This window comes from Melospiza melodia, chromosome 3, assembly GCF_035770615.1.
Source record: "Melospiza melodia melodia isolate bMelMel2 chromosome 3, bMelMel2.pri, whole genome shotgun sequence".
Lineage (NCBI taxonomy): Eukaryota > Metazoa > Chordata > Aves > Passeriformes > Passerellidae > Melospiza > Melospiza melodia.
In genome coordinates, this window is record NC_086196.1 from 6164985 (window position 1) to 6178544 (window position 13560).

General features: G+C 34.1%; 1 protein-coding gene across 2 annotated transcripts in view; it reads left to right on the forward strand.

Moving 5' to 3' along the window:
- Positions 1–13560, forward strand: part of CSMD1 (CUB and Sushi multiple domains 1) — a 1060835-nt gene that overhangs the window by 1022173 nt on the left and 25102 nt on the right. For both annotated transcript variants that reach the window (XM_063150718.1, XM_063150717.1), the window contains exons 55-61: positions 1083–1271; positions 2867–3040; positions 6651–6833; positions 8963–9139; positions 10139–10318; positions 11625–11798; positions 12723–12896. In XM_063150718.1, coding sequence (XP_063006788.1) covers positions 1083–1271; positions 2867–3040; positions 6651–6833; positions 8963–9139; positions 10139–10318; positions 11625–11798; positions 12723–12896 — 1251 coding nt within the window. The remainder of the gene's footprint in view (positions 1–1082; positions 1272–2866; positions 3041–6650; positions 6834–8962; positions 9140–10138; positions 10319–11624; positions 11799–12722; positions 12897–13560) is intronic.

Here is a 13560-nt window from a genome sequence, read left to right on the forward strand (position 1 = left end):
TCAATGACTGAGTATTTGCACAGGATGCCTTGTTCTAGGGTATTGCCTAATTATCACATTTAAATCTTATGTATGGTAAAATTTAAGCTTTTGAATAAAAGGAGCAAAAAGCAGTCCATTGAAGACTATGTATATCTTACTTCTAAAATTATAATCTTATCCATATTTTGTCCATTGATTTGTTTTTCATGAGAATTGATTTGAACTAAATGACATACTTGAAAAGTAGATTCCTGTGGTTCTTTGATGAGCATCAATTTATTATAAGAATTATGTTGTAAGTGGGTTTTTTAGTTTATTTATAGTGTTATCTGAAGAATGAAGATGGGAGGGGTGGAGTAGGTGTTTGTAACTTTTCATATAGTTTTCAGATCAACAGACAACAAAACTGAGTGTTTTAAAAAGTCCCTTCTAACCCAAGCTTTTGAATGAATCTATGACTCTGTAATCACTGCTAAGTATAAAATGAAGGGGTGGGGATGGTAGCTACTCTTTATATAAAAACAAAACAACAATGAAAATACCCATAATTTTTTATGTTTTTAATGACTATATGAAATTACTTCATGCTTTTTGGTGCTTACCCTAACTCCTGCTCCCCTATCAAGTATTTGATTTTCACTGTTGTCCTTTACCTGTTCTACACAGTAATAGCAGAAAATTTCCTTAATATTTGAAGCAAATTTTCTCATTAGAGTAAAATTTTTTAAAAAAGTAAATGTCAAAGTGTTATTTTAACTGTTGCTTCACATAAAAATTATGTAGAATTCCAAATTAAGCCTGCCAAGGGAATGATTAAAAAATCCCTCCAATTTCTCTTTCATCTTTGAACCACTTGTATACTTGATAGTATGTATCTTGTCCAAGATTATTAAAAGAACTGGAGTAAATTGTAGTATTACCTTCAAAGCAAAAAGATCTAGTGTCTTACTTAGGGGTCAATATTTCTGATATTTAAATCAAATAAAACCCGCAAAGGATCCGTAGATGAACCACAGTCGCGAGCTTCTGTTGAAGCAATGAAAATCATTGCTGTACTTATTGCTGTTATGCCTCAGCCATGAAAACTGTTTGTCTTACAGTGGTGAACTGCTCTGATCCTGGCTTTGTGGAGAACGCAATTCGTCACGGACAGCAGAATTATCCCGAAAGTTTCAAATACGGAACGAGCGTGGCGTATCATTGCAAGAAGGGCTTTTATCTCTTGGGCTCATCCGCACTGACCTGCAAGGCCAATGGGTTATGGGACAGGTCATTGCCAAAGTGTTTGTGTGAGTGTCCATTTGGTTGGATTAGCATTAAAGAGTTGTACGTGATTTTAAATCGCGATAGAAAAAAGTGTAGCCATCTATTAAGGAACAATGTGGACTTTGAGATCAATGATTTGCAAATTGTACATCTCAGAAAGGAAAGATTAAGACAGAATATCATGCAACTTACCATTATTAAAAATGTGTTTCCAGGGAACTGTGAAACTATTATTTCAAATGCCAAAAGTCAACAATAATTTTCCCTATTGGTAAATTGTTAAGGTGTCCGGAAAGAGCTAGGGAAATCTAAAATTATTATTTATTTGTTCTAATCAAGAATGATAGTCTAAGATTATTAATGCCTATATCAGATATTTATATTTTTTTCAGACTCATTGTAGTGTATATATGAGAACAAATCTGTGAAATATTGCATAGAAAAATTTGGCTCAAGAGGGTCTTTTCATTACATCACTTTATATTTCCTCCATCACTTTCTCCTCAGAGAGGGAGAAAATCTGGTGTTTCCTATGATCAGTAAGCTTCATATCAAACAAAATAACTATTTGCTTGAGTTTAATTTCCATTGAGATATTTCCCTTCTCTGATCACAGTTAATTTGCTGTCATGATTTCTGATTTGCAATGCAATGAAAAGAAGTAATAAATGAAATTGAAGTATATTTTAATTTGAAACACATGAGATGCTTTTAAAGTTTTTGCTTTACAAAATTGCAATTTTTTATAAAATAATTTATTTCATGGATTTACACTTGTATAGCAGAGTAATGAATGTCACTAGGTTGGTGAATTTTTTTCTTTACTATGCTTTTCATATACTGCTATGTATGTAATATTCACATGACCCAAGTAGGTTTTTTTGTGTGTTTTTTTCACAATAATCTGTGCTTTCAGTGTCTGTCAATAAGAGCTATAACCTGAAAAAGTGGGTTTATTCCCATTTCAGTAGTAAAATAATTAGGGAAAATACAAAATTTTAAATACAAAGTAGCTGCATAATTTTTTTTTAGTTTGGCCAGAATATTTACTGGTGCCAGCATGTTCTTTACTTCTTGTATCTTAGAAAAATAAATATGATTTAAAATTATAAAAAATTATCAGTAATCCATTTTCCTCTTGCTCACTCTAGTTCATCATATTGCTAAAATAATATTACAGAATAAATATTTTATTTCACTATGCTGCTTAAACTGTACCTAGCTGTAGATATGGTAAAGCTACTTATGTCATCATATCTGCAATATATAAGTGCATTACAACAATAGCCTTATTTGGTGTCTTCTTTCCTATTGCTAACCAAAATAAGCTGTGCTATTTGTAGGGAGAAGGATCACGAACAGAAATGAATGAGGAAAGAAATCTATATATTTTTAGAAAAAAGCTAAAGTGGATAGGCTAGTTTTATACATAGTTTTGTGCTTAATCTTACGAATGACCAATAAATCATCTATAGCAAGAAGAAAACAAAAGCTATGTAAGAGTTGAAATCCAGACAGATGTATATTTTGTGGAACCAGCCTTGTATTTAAAAGTTCTAAGAGTTTTTTCCCCGTGCTATGAAAACCTCTCATAAACTTGTGCTCTTTCCTCTGTTAGCCATTTCTTGTGGACATCCTGGGGTACCTGCAAATGCGATTCTTTCAGGAGACAAATTTACATATGGCTCCATAGTTCACTATTCTTGCACAGCGGGTCGAAGGCTCATAGGAAATTCTACGAGGGAGTGCCAAGAAGATAGCCACTGGAGTGGGACTCTCCCTCACTGTTCAGGTACTCGTACCAACCGTTATCTGAATGTCACCTTCTCATATGAGTAAGGCTGTTCTCACACATTTTTTTAGCCAAATATTTGTTTTGTTTATTTTCCGGCTTTATTTTCATTGCACCAATAGCCACTTTACTGTATCACACCTTTTACTGAAATATTCTCATAATCATCTTATTCTCTTTGTCATTAATTCACAACTTCAGTCCTCAGCAAGATGCTCTAGTTGTATACTGCAGTGTGTAGAAGACACAGCAAAACAGTGTTTCAAACCTGGTCAAGTTTTGCTTAAAAAGAATACATGTGTTACGTTGTATTTTTATGAACATTGTTATGTGTAAACAAAGGTTGTTACATAAGAAAATTTTGATTAAGAAAATCCACACCAGAGGTATTAAGGTAAACTTTTACCTTGAACCTTTAAAACTTGAACATTTTGCTCCTCTTTTCTCTTGCAGAAATATACTTTATTATTGTCACAATGTCTTTATTATTGTCATAAATGTCTGATGTGTTCTTGGTGCTTTGAGGAAGTACAGGAACAGTTCATCAGTTCATTCTCCCCTAGATTATGCAGATCTAAAAGAAGCCATAAAACATGGCACAGGTTTTTTGAAGTGTTCAGGCCAGGATTGGCTACTAAGGGCACCCACAGCATATTAATAGCTTTTGTAAGGGAAACATGTATACACACTTTGGTATATAAAACTCAAATACCTGAATGGTTTTAGAAGAAAATTTTCTAGTGAGAAAATTGTTCATAATTACCCATTATACAATCTTATAACTTCCCTTGAGCTATTGGACATGCCTACTATTGGGCTGATGTGATTCAATGTGGTTCAATTAAAATTTGACCTAATTTAAATAGGTGTAAGGTACTTTGGATGGTTTTCAGTACTTTGAGAAAGCTCTGAATAAGTTCATTGAAAATGGTCCATTTATGAGCTGCAAGGATGATTCTGCAAGGATGCTGAGCAGAATTTGAAATACTGAGAAAAGGAAATTAATTTGAATCACTACTGTTTCTTTTCAGTTTTCTGCTGCTCAAGGAAATAGTTTAGATTCTTCTCAAACTGCTAGATCTCACTGCCATCATGGTCTCTATGCCTAGACCTGAAAGGCATCACTGCACAATAAGAAATCTTTTCTTGCTTATCTTAAGCTCACATTTATGTCACTTTCACATTTTCATCCAGCATAATATTCCAGAACTGAAATTGCACTAGGACTTGAATAGCCAGATAACAATCTAGGGCTGTTATCTGACATTTCTCACCACAAAAATATCCTGTGGGTGGAGAGAAATTTTAATTGCTAATAACTGAGACTCTTCAGATATTTTCAGTCATGAATATGACAGTATTTTATAGACTCATAGATTTTGAAAACATTTAAGAGCCCTGTACTCATGTTTTATGGTGGGTAAGATATGTCTATTGTAACTAAAATATTGTTACTGATACAGAATTCAATTTTCTAACTTTGAACACCATCTCAATGGGTCGCCATCTCAAGAGCAAGATAATTCCCTAAGAAAATGAAAATCTCCCTCGGTTGGCTCAATGTAAAAAAATCAATGAACCCCCCCCTCAAAAAAAAAAAAAAACCACCAAAGAAAACCCTAAAAAGGCATCTCATTTCTCTATGGTATTTAGAATTGTAAAACGAACTACACTTTCCAAGTTAGATATTCAGGAGATTAATCCATCAAAATCCAATATGAATAATTTGTTGTCATAATGTCAGTGAAAGAATGATTGTGCCCAGGCTGACTGAGAACTCTAATTGGTTTTGTACTTCAGTGATATGAAAAACAGTCCAAATATAATGTTTAAAACCTGTAGTCCCTTTCAGAATGGGATTCATTTCTTTGTTATATATTAATATATGTTTGAATGCCTGATGGTTCTATGATGGCAGAAATATGATCTCAGGGTTTCTTTTCACCTGGGACCTGTTACAATGATGGACTTTTTTAGCTTATGAATTAAGCAATAGTTGACATTTTTGTTTAAAAATGGATAATGGATAATTCAATAATGGATAGTGAGTCTTCTACATTGCTAAATAAAAAGGAGTGTAGGCCTTCATATTACTGTAACTGCCTTTGTCTATACCCTTTGATTAAAACATTTCATGGTCTCAGTTCAAATTTTCTCCAAGTAAAAACTAGTCATGTTCAAGAAAAACAAAAAAGTGTCTAGTCATTCATCTGGAATTCTCAGCAAAATCCCTAAGCAACTGAGACGTCATTAAATTTTCAGAATCATAGATCATTCTGTCCTGAAAAATCCCTTTGCATTCACAAGCCAAATTATATGTGATGTATCTGTTTCATGCCATAAACATGCCACAGTGGGAGCCTGAATCAGAGTCCTCATGTTATTTCACACATTTTAAGCAGACAGAAGTGTCTGTGAAATAGTAATGCCTCAGAGTAAGTGGAAGCAGGTAGCATCCAGAGGCCACATCTGGATTTCTGCTTTAGCAGTACCAGGGCATAAGTCATGGATGGTCCCTGAGACCATTATATTCATTAAATTAATTTAGACTGATTAATTTAACAGATTAACTTTTTCCTATCACACCTGGCAGTCCATCAAACCACGCACAAATACATTACAAGTTTGTGGGTGCTGGAGATCATTCCCAACAGTCAGTTTGGAGGCAGCCACTGTATTTTGGAGAGTGAGTTTTATTGTACACAGAGAGACAGAATATACCAGCTGAATCAGCTGACTTAAGATGCTCACACTGTTTACAAGCATGTATTTATACCAGGAAATCTGGGTCCAAATGCTATAGGACAGTGTGACAAGTGCAATCTATTCTAGAAGAACCTAGTACTAAACAAAGTGAACACAATCAAAGCCCATAAGTTAATCTTCAATTTAGGAATTGTCTTGGCGTCCTTTTGCATGAAATCATGATTATATCCACACTTACTTGCTATTATTAAACCCTTATGGCACATAATTGTGCTGTCTGACATAAGAAAATTTTGATTTCTAAATAAACTATTTGAGTTTTCTCAAAAATTTGGTATTTTTCTCTTTGTTTAGGATTTTACCTTATATATTATAGGGGTGCCTATGAAAAAAAAAGCCCATTTAAGAGTACACAGACTTTAAACTATTAAAGTATTTACATGTATTTTGAAAAATAAAAAGCAAACCCAAAAATAAAATCAAAGCCCAAAATCAAAACCTATAGTTTCAATGATATTTGAGTTTAGACATATAATTCAAAAGTGGAGAACAAAGGATAATATTGCTGTTAACTGCAATATAGACACAAAAGGATTTAGGAGATAGGCAATTTTATACCCAAATTTATAATAAATTGTTGATACTGAGAACATGCTTCCTTAACCATCTTGAATAGTATCTTCTGTAACAGCCTCTTTATGTGATAAAGCACTTGACTGATTCATCAGACTGATGAGGACATCTTTGAGAGCTCTGTCTTGCAACACGTTCTTTCTCTTCTAAATTTGTGACCAATATTTGCATAGAAACAATGCAGTGTCTGCATTCACAAGAGAGTAGTTTCACTGCCACTACATTCGCACGCAATGTCCCCGCCAATAATTGTGCCTGTTGTGTTTTGCAGGAAACAATCCTGGGTTTTGTGATGATCCAGGAGTGCCAGCCCACGGGTCCAGACTAGGGGATGAATTCAAAACAAAAAGTCTGCTCCGTTTCTCATGTGAAATGGGTTATCAGCTGCGAGGCTCTGCGGAGAGAACGTGCTTGCTTAACGGCTCCTGGTCGGGTACCCAGCCCGTGTGTGAAGGTGGGTATTGACACATCAGTGTTGTGACACTATTGACACACCCCCAAACGACTTTTTATTCTTTAATTGAAAAATTTTATCAGGTGGAAATATGCTTTCATAACATTCTGCAGAAAGGTGATGTAAAAATGTTTAAAAGCGGTTCATGTTTTGCTTAAAAACTTGCATCTAAACTGCTAGAGATTTGGAATATATATTTATAAGAAGTTTGTGAGAAAATAATTTTAGTTACAAAATAATTAGCCTGAAAATAAATAATTGACACCTGAGTTAAATGTTAAAAAAATGCTTTTGATTGAAGAGATATGAAAATGGAGTGATAAATAAATCTGTCATCTGTTTTTTAATAATAAAGTACTTTCATCTTCTCTTTCTATGTAATATCTATCATTCAGGGACTGAATAAATGATAAAATAAAGTTGCATAAATGAATATATAAATTAAGTATAAATGAATAAATCAGTGCATATTTCCCAACATAAGTTAGTCTATTTTCTAATGAGATATTTTTATGCTGCCTCTTTCAGAAGAAATGCAACACAAATATTTCTGAAATCACAATTTAAAACCAGATAAAAAACATAATAAAGAATTTTTACATTTTGTGAAGTTAAAATTGGGAAGCAGTAATAGAAGACTTCAAATTCAGTTTTATAATGACTGCTCATTTTCTGAGAATGTTTGAAAAAATGCTTTATCTAAGTCATCAGAATTAATGGATTCTGTAGTATCTGTTGTCTCCTAAACTATGTGATAAAATGGAAGATAGAACAAAATATTTGCTACAATTTTTTTTCACCTAAACTTTTTATTCTGAGAACAATTATTCTTTTGCAGTATTCTTCAGCACAGACTAATCTTCTGTCAGTGCAGATAGCATCATAACTGTATAAAAATGGCAGTGGGCACAGGATCAGTATTTGAATCATTATTTTCAGCAGAAAACTGAAGTTTTGCAGTATATTTTCTGCTTGCCTTACATGAAGACATTAACTATAGTAGGACAGCAGAATTCAGTGGCAATTATCAGTGTTTTAAGTGCTGCTTTTTTCCAGCTTTAACCATAGTGTTTGCTTCAACCTTGTCTTTTCAGAAAAAAAAAAAAAGAAAAAAGCCTTATTTGTTTTTTCCATTTTTATATAATCCTTCAATTGTTTCCCATTTATTCTAAGTAACAATGAAATTACGGGAAGTACATTTATTCATTCCTGCAAGTTCAAGTTACAACCTGTTGAATTTTTCTCTTCACTATTTGAAACTTTTAAACTTAAAAAGTGCTTAAAAATTAATTTTAAAAAGGCATTAAGGCATTATTTCAAACATAAATAGTAGACAAATTTTCAATTGGCAAATCGTATTTGTTTTAATCACAAAACCTAACAGTGTTATATTTTAATTATTAGATTATAACTATTATGTTGGGAGCCATCCAGCAGGTGCACCTGCAGCAGGTCCAAGTCTTTCTTCTGCTGGGGACCCCAGAGGTGGATGAAGTACTCTAGGTGGGGGTCTCAAAAGATTGGAGTTGCTAGAAAAGTTGTTAGGAAAACTCAAAACAAAAACCCAAATTATTTTAATGATTGGTTGGTCCACTGGGAAAAAAAAAAAACATTGGTTGGTCCACTTCCAATAAAACCCCAACATGTAATCAAAGTAATCAAGTTAAGCCACTGTCAAATCTTGAACATGTGAAGCTGACATAATTATTGCCTTAAAGAATTGATATAGATGCCCAAAAGATATGGAGGTCACTGCAGAATGTCTGTTCTTTTCTTGATTCAAGAAATAAATCAACAAGAAGCTCATAATTTGCCAGAGGTATGGGTCTCTCAGTAAGCCCTGAATGAGCTTTATTTACTCCAATGACTGTATTGGGTGGAGTTGAACAAAAAGGGCAAAATATCTGAATCAGGAATTCAAAAAAAAAAAAAGGAAAAAAATGCAAAAATAATATTAACAAAGAGAAATAGAATGTTAATTCAAGAATATACCTATTACATATTTTCTCAGTAAAACTTGCTATAGGTGTTTTCAAAAACGAGCTATTAACCTAGTTGTTTTTTTCCTTTGTTTTCATCCCAGTTAGTCACCTATCATCAAAATTTTTTTTTTAATCTCTTCTTTGCAGCTGTATCTTGTGGGAACCCTGGTACACCAGCCAATGGTATGATAATATACACTGATGGAATATTATTCTCCAGTTCAGTCATTTATGCCTGCTGGGAAGGTTACAAAACTTCAGGGCTGACTACAAGACATTGTACTGCTAATGGGACATGGACTGGCACTGCTCCAGACTGCACAGGTCAGAAACAAATTTTCTTATCCTAAAGCTTTTACATAGTAAGTCATCCAGCCTTCCTATTGAAGCATTATTATTTTGATAGATAAAATAACACATTTTTCCACATTCCTGTCTTTAATACCTGAATATTTTTATATGTCTAAAGGTACATGCCCTTATAATGCATGCTAGATGCTTCCAGAACTATCTTCTTAAGATGGCTACATAGGTAACTTTATTGTATTTGTTTACCTCAATGTACACAATGTCAATTAGATTGTATTAATATTTTTTTAGAATAATGCTGTATTTAGCTGTCCCTTTAGAGTTTCCTTTAGCATTTTTTCCTTTTTTTTCCTTGTGGCTTACACTTAGAAGAGGAAGTTCTGGTAGCTCAAAATCAAATTTTGTGTAATTGGATACATTACTGTGCCAGTTTTTATTGTAAGCCAAATGAGTCAGAATTGATCAATCACCATTCTGCTAAGGACCAAGCACCAGGGAGCAGCAAGACTGGGTTAATCCATCAGGTAAGGTGAGCAGGGACCAGAGGAGTGCTACAAGGCAAGCAGGGCTAGTGGCTTCACTGACAAAGCCAGACTCACAGTACATCAGTATTTTTATAAGCACTCACACACACAAAAGAAAAGAAATCTGTAAAAAGGGAAAAAAAGAAGCATTTCATAACTCTGCTGGAATTGCACTGCGCCATCAACTTCAGGCTTGATGTGACAAAGATCTCAGTTTGAAAGGAGAAAACGTCTGTCAAAACTACCACCAACAGTCTGCAGGACCTGTAGAGGCTCCTGTGCATGCCAGATGAGGCTGCTGTGTAAAGGAAAATGATATTTGGTCCATGGTATTGAAATGCCTCAGAAAGATTATTTTCTTGACAGAAACAAAATTTTTCTTCACAGAAACAAAATTTTTCTTGTATTGTAAACTAAAAGAAAGGACATCAGGTATGCATAGTTTTATATTTATTAAAAAAAAAAAATCCTTTTTTCTTTTCTTCACTAGTGATTAACTGTGGGGATCCAGGTGCATTAGCAAATGGCATTCAGTTTGGAAATGATTTTACCTTTAATAAGACAGTCAGCTATCAGTGCAATCCAGGCTATCTGATGGAACCTGCAAGTTCATCTACCATGCGTTGTGTAAAAGACAGCACTTGGAACCAGAGTAAACCAATTTGCAAAGGTGAGCTTTTGAATTTAACAGTGTACAAGTATTGTTTTGACACACATGTGATATTCACTAACTGCTGTCTTTATTTATTAAAAAAACAATCAAAATATTCTCTGGAACAATTACTGTTCAAATGCAACTAAAACGTTTGGATAAGTATTTCTGTAGAATTTATATTTGCTTTGCACATATGCTGTGATAGAATAGTAGTCAAAACAGTGACATTATTGACTAAAGTAGAAAATTACTCTGCAAAAAATATTGTCAGAGTGCTCAGCTTAAAAAAATACGAATGTAGCACCCATTTTCCTTTTTGGCCTATTTCTCTTGGATTAGATGGAAAAAATTCTGTAACAGGATTCTGTAAACCAAGGTTTCTGTGAAAGATTCCCTTGTTGCAGTAGTGTAGTCATCATAAACAGCCAAAAAACGTACTTCACAAATAGCTAATTACAAGTGCTAGCAGGAAGGTCATAGGCTGATGAGGCTGAAAGACAAATAAGGCAGCCTGGTGAAAATTGTTAAAACAACTTCAGCAGCCCAGGGAGTAAATTTAACAGCCTAGGGCATCTTCTGCTTATAGAAGGCCTAGGCTGCCAACTCACCTAGCACCACGTCACTGTGATATCTAAGTCTAGACTACTAATTAAATTTTGGCATATGTATTCAACTGACTGCATTTTTCTGCCATCAGAATTACTGCCTGAGTGATTTTGTGGTTGTGGTCTTTGTTAAAAGAAATTATATGGAAATGTAAATGAGGACATTCCAAATTTCATCATTTTGGGCACCTTTATCAGAAGATGGAAAACATCAGAATAATTTCTTAGCCCCTAATTACCAATAAAATTAATCACCATTGTGTGTAGAAAGCCTTAGAAAATGAGCAGGTGAATGAACAGTCATATTAAATAGTGCTGCGAAATTAGTTTAGAAGAAAATGCAAATATTTAGAAATTTAGAACCATAAAAACTTGCTTATTGAAAGAAATAATGTTTACTGAATTCTTTTACCTAGTAACCTGTTGCCCAAGATAATCATTAATGAATATGTAGGGAAAAAATATGAAACTAGGTAGCTATGTACTCTTTGGTCTTCTAGCAACCTAGAACTCAGGGACTTCCTAAATCCAGAGCCTTTATTTTTGTTTTTTAATTAGTTTTCTATTACAGACTGCTAAGTCAACACATGTATCCTTTGTTGGAGCAATAGTTGGAAATAACTCTTTTTAGATTCAAACCTATGAGGGCATATTATATTATGTATTCCTAAACCCTACAAATTCTTGAGATTGTAACTTTTCTTTCTCTGGCACAGCTATTACTTGTGGCCCCCCTCCAGCAGTGCTGTACGGGAAGGTGGAAGGCTCTGATTTTCGTTGGGGTGCTAGTGTGAGTTACAGCTGTGCAGAAGGCTATCAGCTGTCCAACACAGCCATTCTCTCCTGCGAAGGGCGAGGAGTTTGGCGGGGAGACGTCCCACAATGTTTGCGTAAGTTTTCAGGGTACACTTGTGTTGTTGGGCTTCACCAAAGCTACAATTGGCTCTCTTGGGCTACAGTCACAGAATCACAATTTAAAAATGACTCAGCTACGTCAGGTAATATATTAATTACTGCAGGATTCTACGTTCTTGTACCAAAGAGCTTACCTTGATATGAAATTTGAGTGTCTGTGCCCATTAAAGTTCACAGTCTTCTTCCTTTCCCCCAAAGTCACCCCAATCTCTTGTTACCTAATTGTACCCATCACTGGTAATCCTATTGGTTCTTCTGAATTTGACTTGTGGTGATCATGACTGGAATATTCCCTTACACTTTTCCTTTTATTTTCTTCCCTGTTTCCATTTCCATTAACAGGTGAAAACAAGGATGCTAACCCTTAAGCTCATAGCTTTTCTAAGCATTTTTTTTTATTTCTGAAGACGAGTACATATCCTCATATCTTGCTTGTATTTATTTTTCAGCATTTTCTAAATCTGTCAACTCAACTCTTTGAGTGCTTGAAATCTTGTTAGGACCCTGATAAACATTTTCCCTTTTATCTAAATGAGGCAAAAATTTCCAACCTACTCATTTGAGTGTGTCAAATGTGGAAAAATTATTTTATTTTTAAGCATTGCAATATTGCATTGTCTACTTCAGGATTGTCATCCAAATCTAATCAATATTTAAGTGTCTCATTTAAAAGCTCTATTTTTCCAGGTTAAGTTCTACACTTACAATAGCTATAACAGCGACAATTTGTTTTAAATTGCTGTCAAGAATTTAGGAGACCTACAGTCCTACACAGATAAATAAACAGAGCATTTCCACTCATATCCAATATGCCTGCCTTGCACATAAAATGATGTAGAATACTTCAGGTTAAAGCATGATTTTAATATGTTTTTTTTCTTTTCATTTCTATCTATCAGCTGTGTTTTGTGGTGATCCTGGTACTCCAGCAGAAGGACGCCTCAATGGAAAAAGTTTCACCTACAGATCTGAAGTTAGCTTCCAGTGCAGACCTCCTTTTATTCTGATAGGCTCTTCAAGAAGATTCTGTCAAGCAGATGGCACTTGGAGTGGAATTCAGCCAACATGCATTGGTAAGAAACTACCACTAATGCATGTTCTACTGAGAATATTCTTGAAAAAATATTACACTATCATAAATCTAGCAATTAGCTATCCGAGTATAAAAAAAATCTTTGTAATATAAAAATAACTAGTTTAATAAGGTTATATTTTAGGATAAAAACAATCACATATGAAGCCATTTGTATATTTACAGGTTTGTTTGTCTGCTGAAAATGCAGAACGTCAATAAGTGCAAGTGCATAAATTTGTTCCATCTATTTTTAGAATCTCTTGGATATGCAGTAGACTGTGGCAGATTAAAGACCAGATTTTGTCACTGGAGAGTTAAAGGCATTTTTCAGAATCGATCCTAAATCAAAGTGTTTTCGACTTTGTGAACATGACTTGTACATCTCTGATCTTTTGAAATTCTGATTAATTCCCAAATACTCTCAGTTTCTCATTGACTGCTGTACAACTGGTGGGCTTTTAGTATGTTGTATCAATCAGATTGGCACCTTTAACTCCCACTGACATTGCAATTTGATCCCACTTGGGGTGACTTGCTGGAGAAAATTCGTTTAGTTTTATAATTAAAAAATTCTCTTTGATATTTCTAAACAAACACATGCAGATGTAGATTGTAGGCTGTTTATATATTTTGTCATGGCTGAGATATTTGCTGTGTGGAAG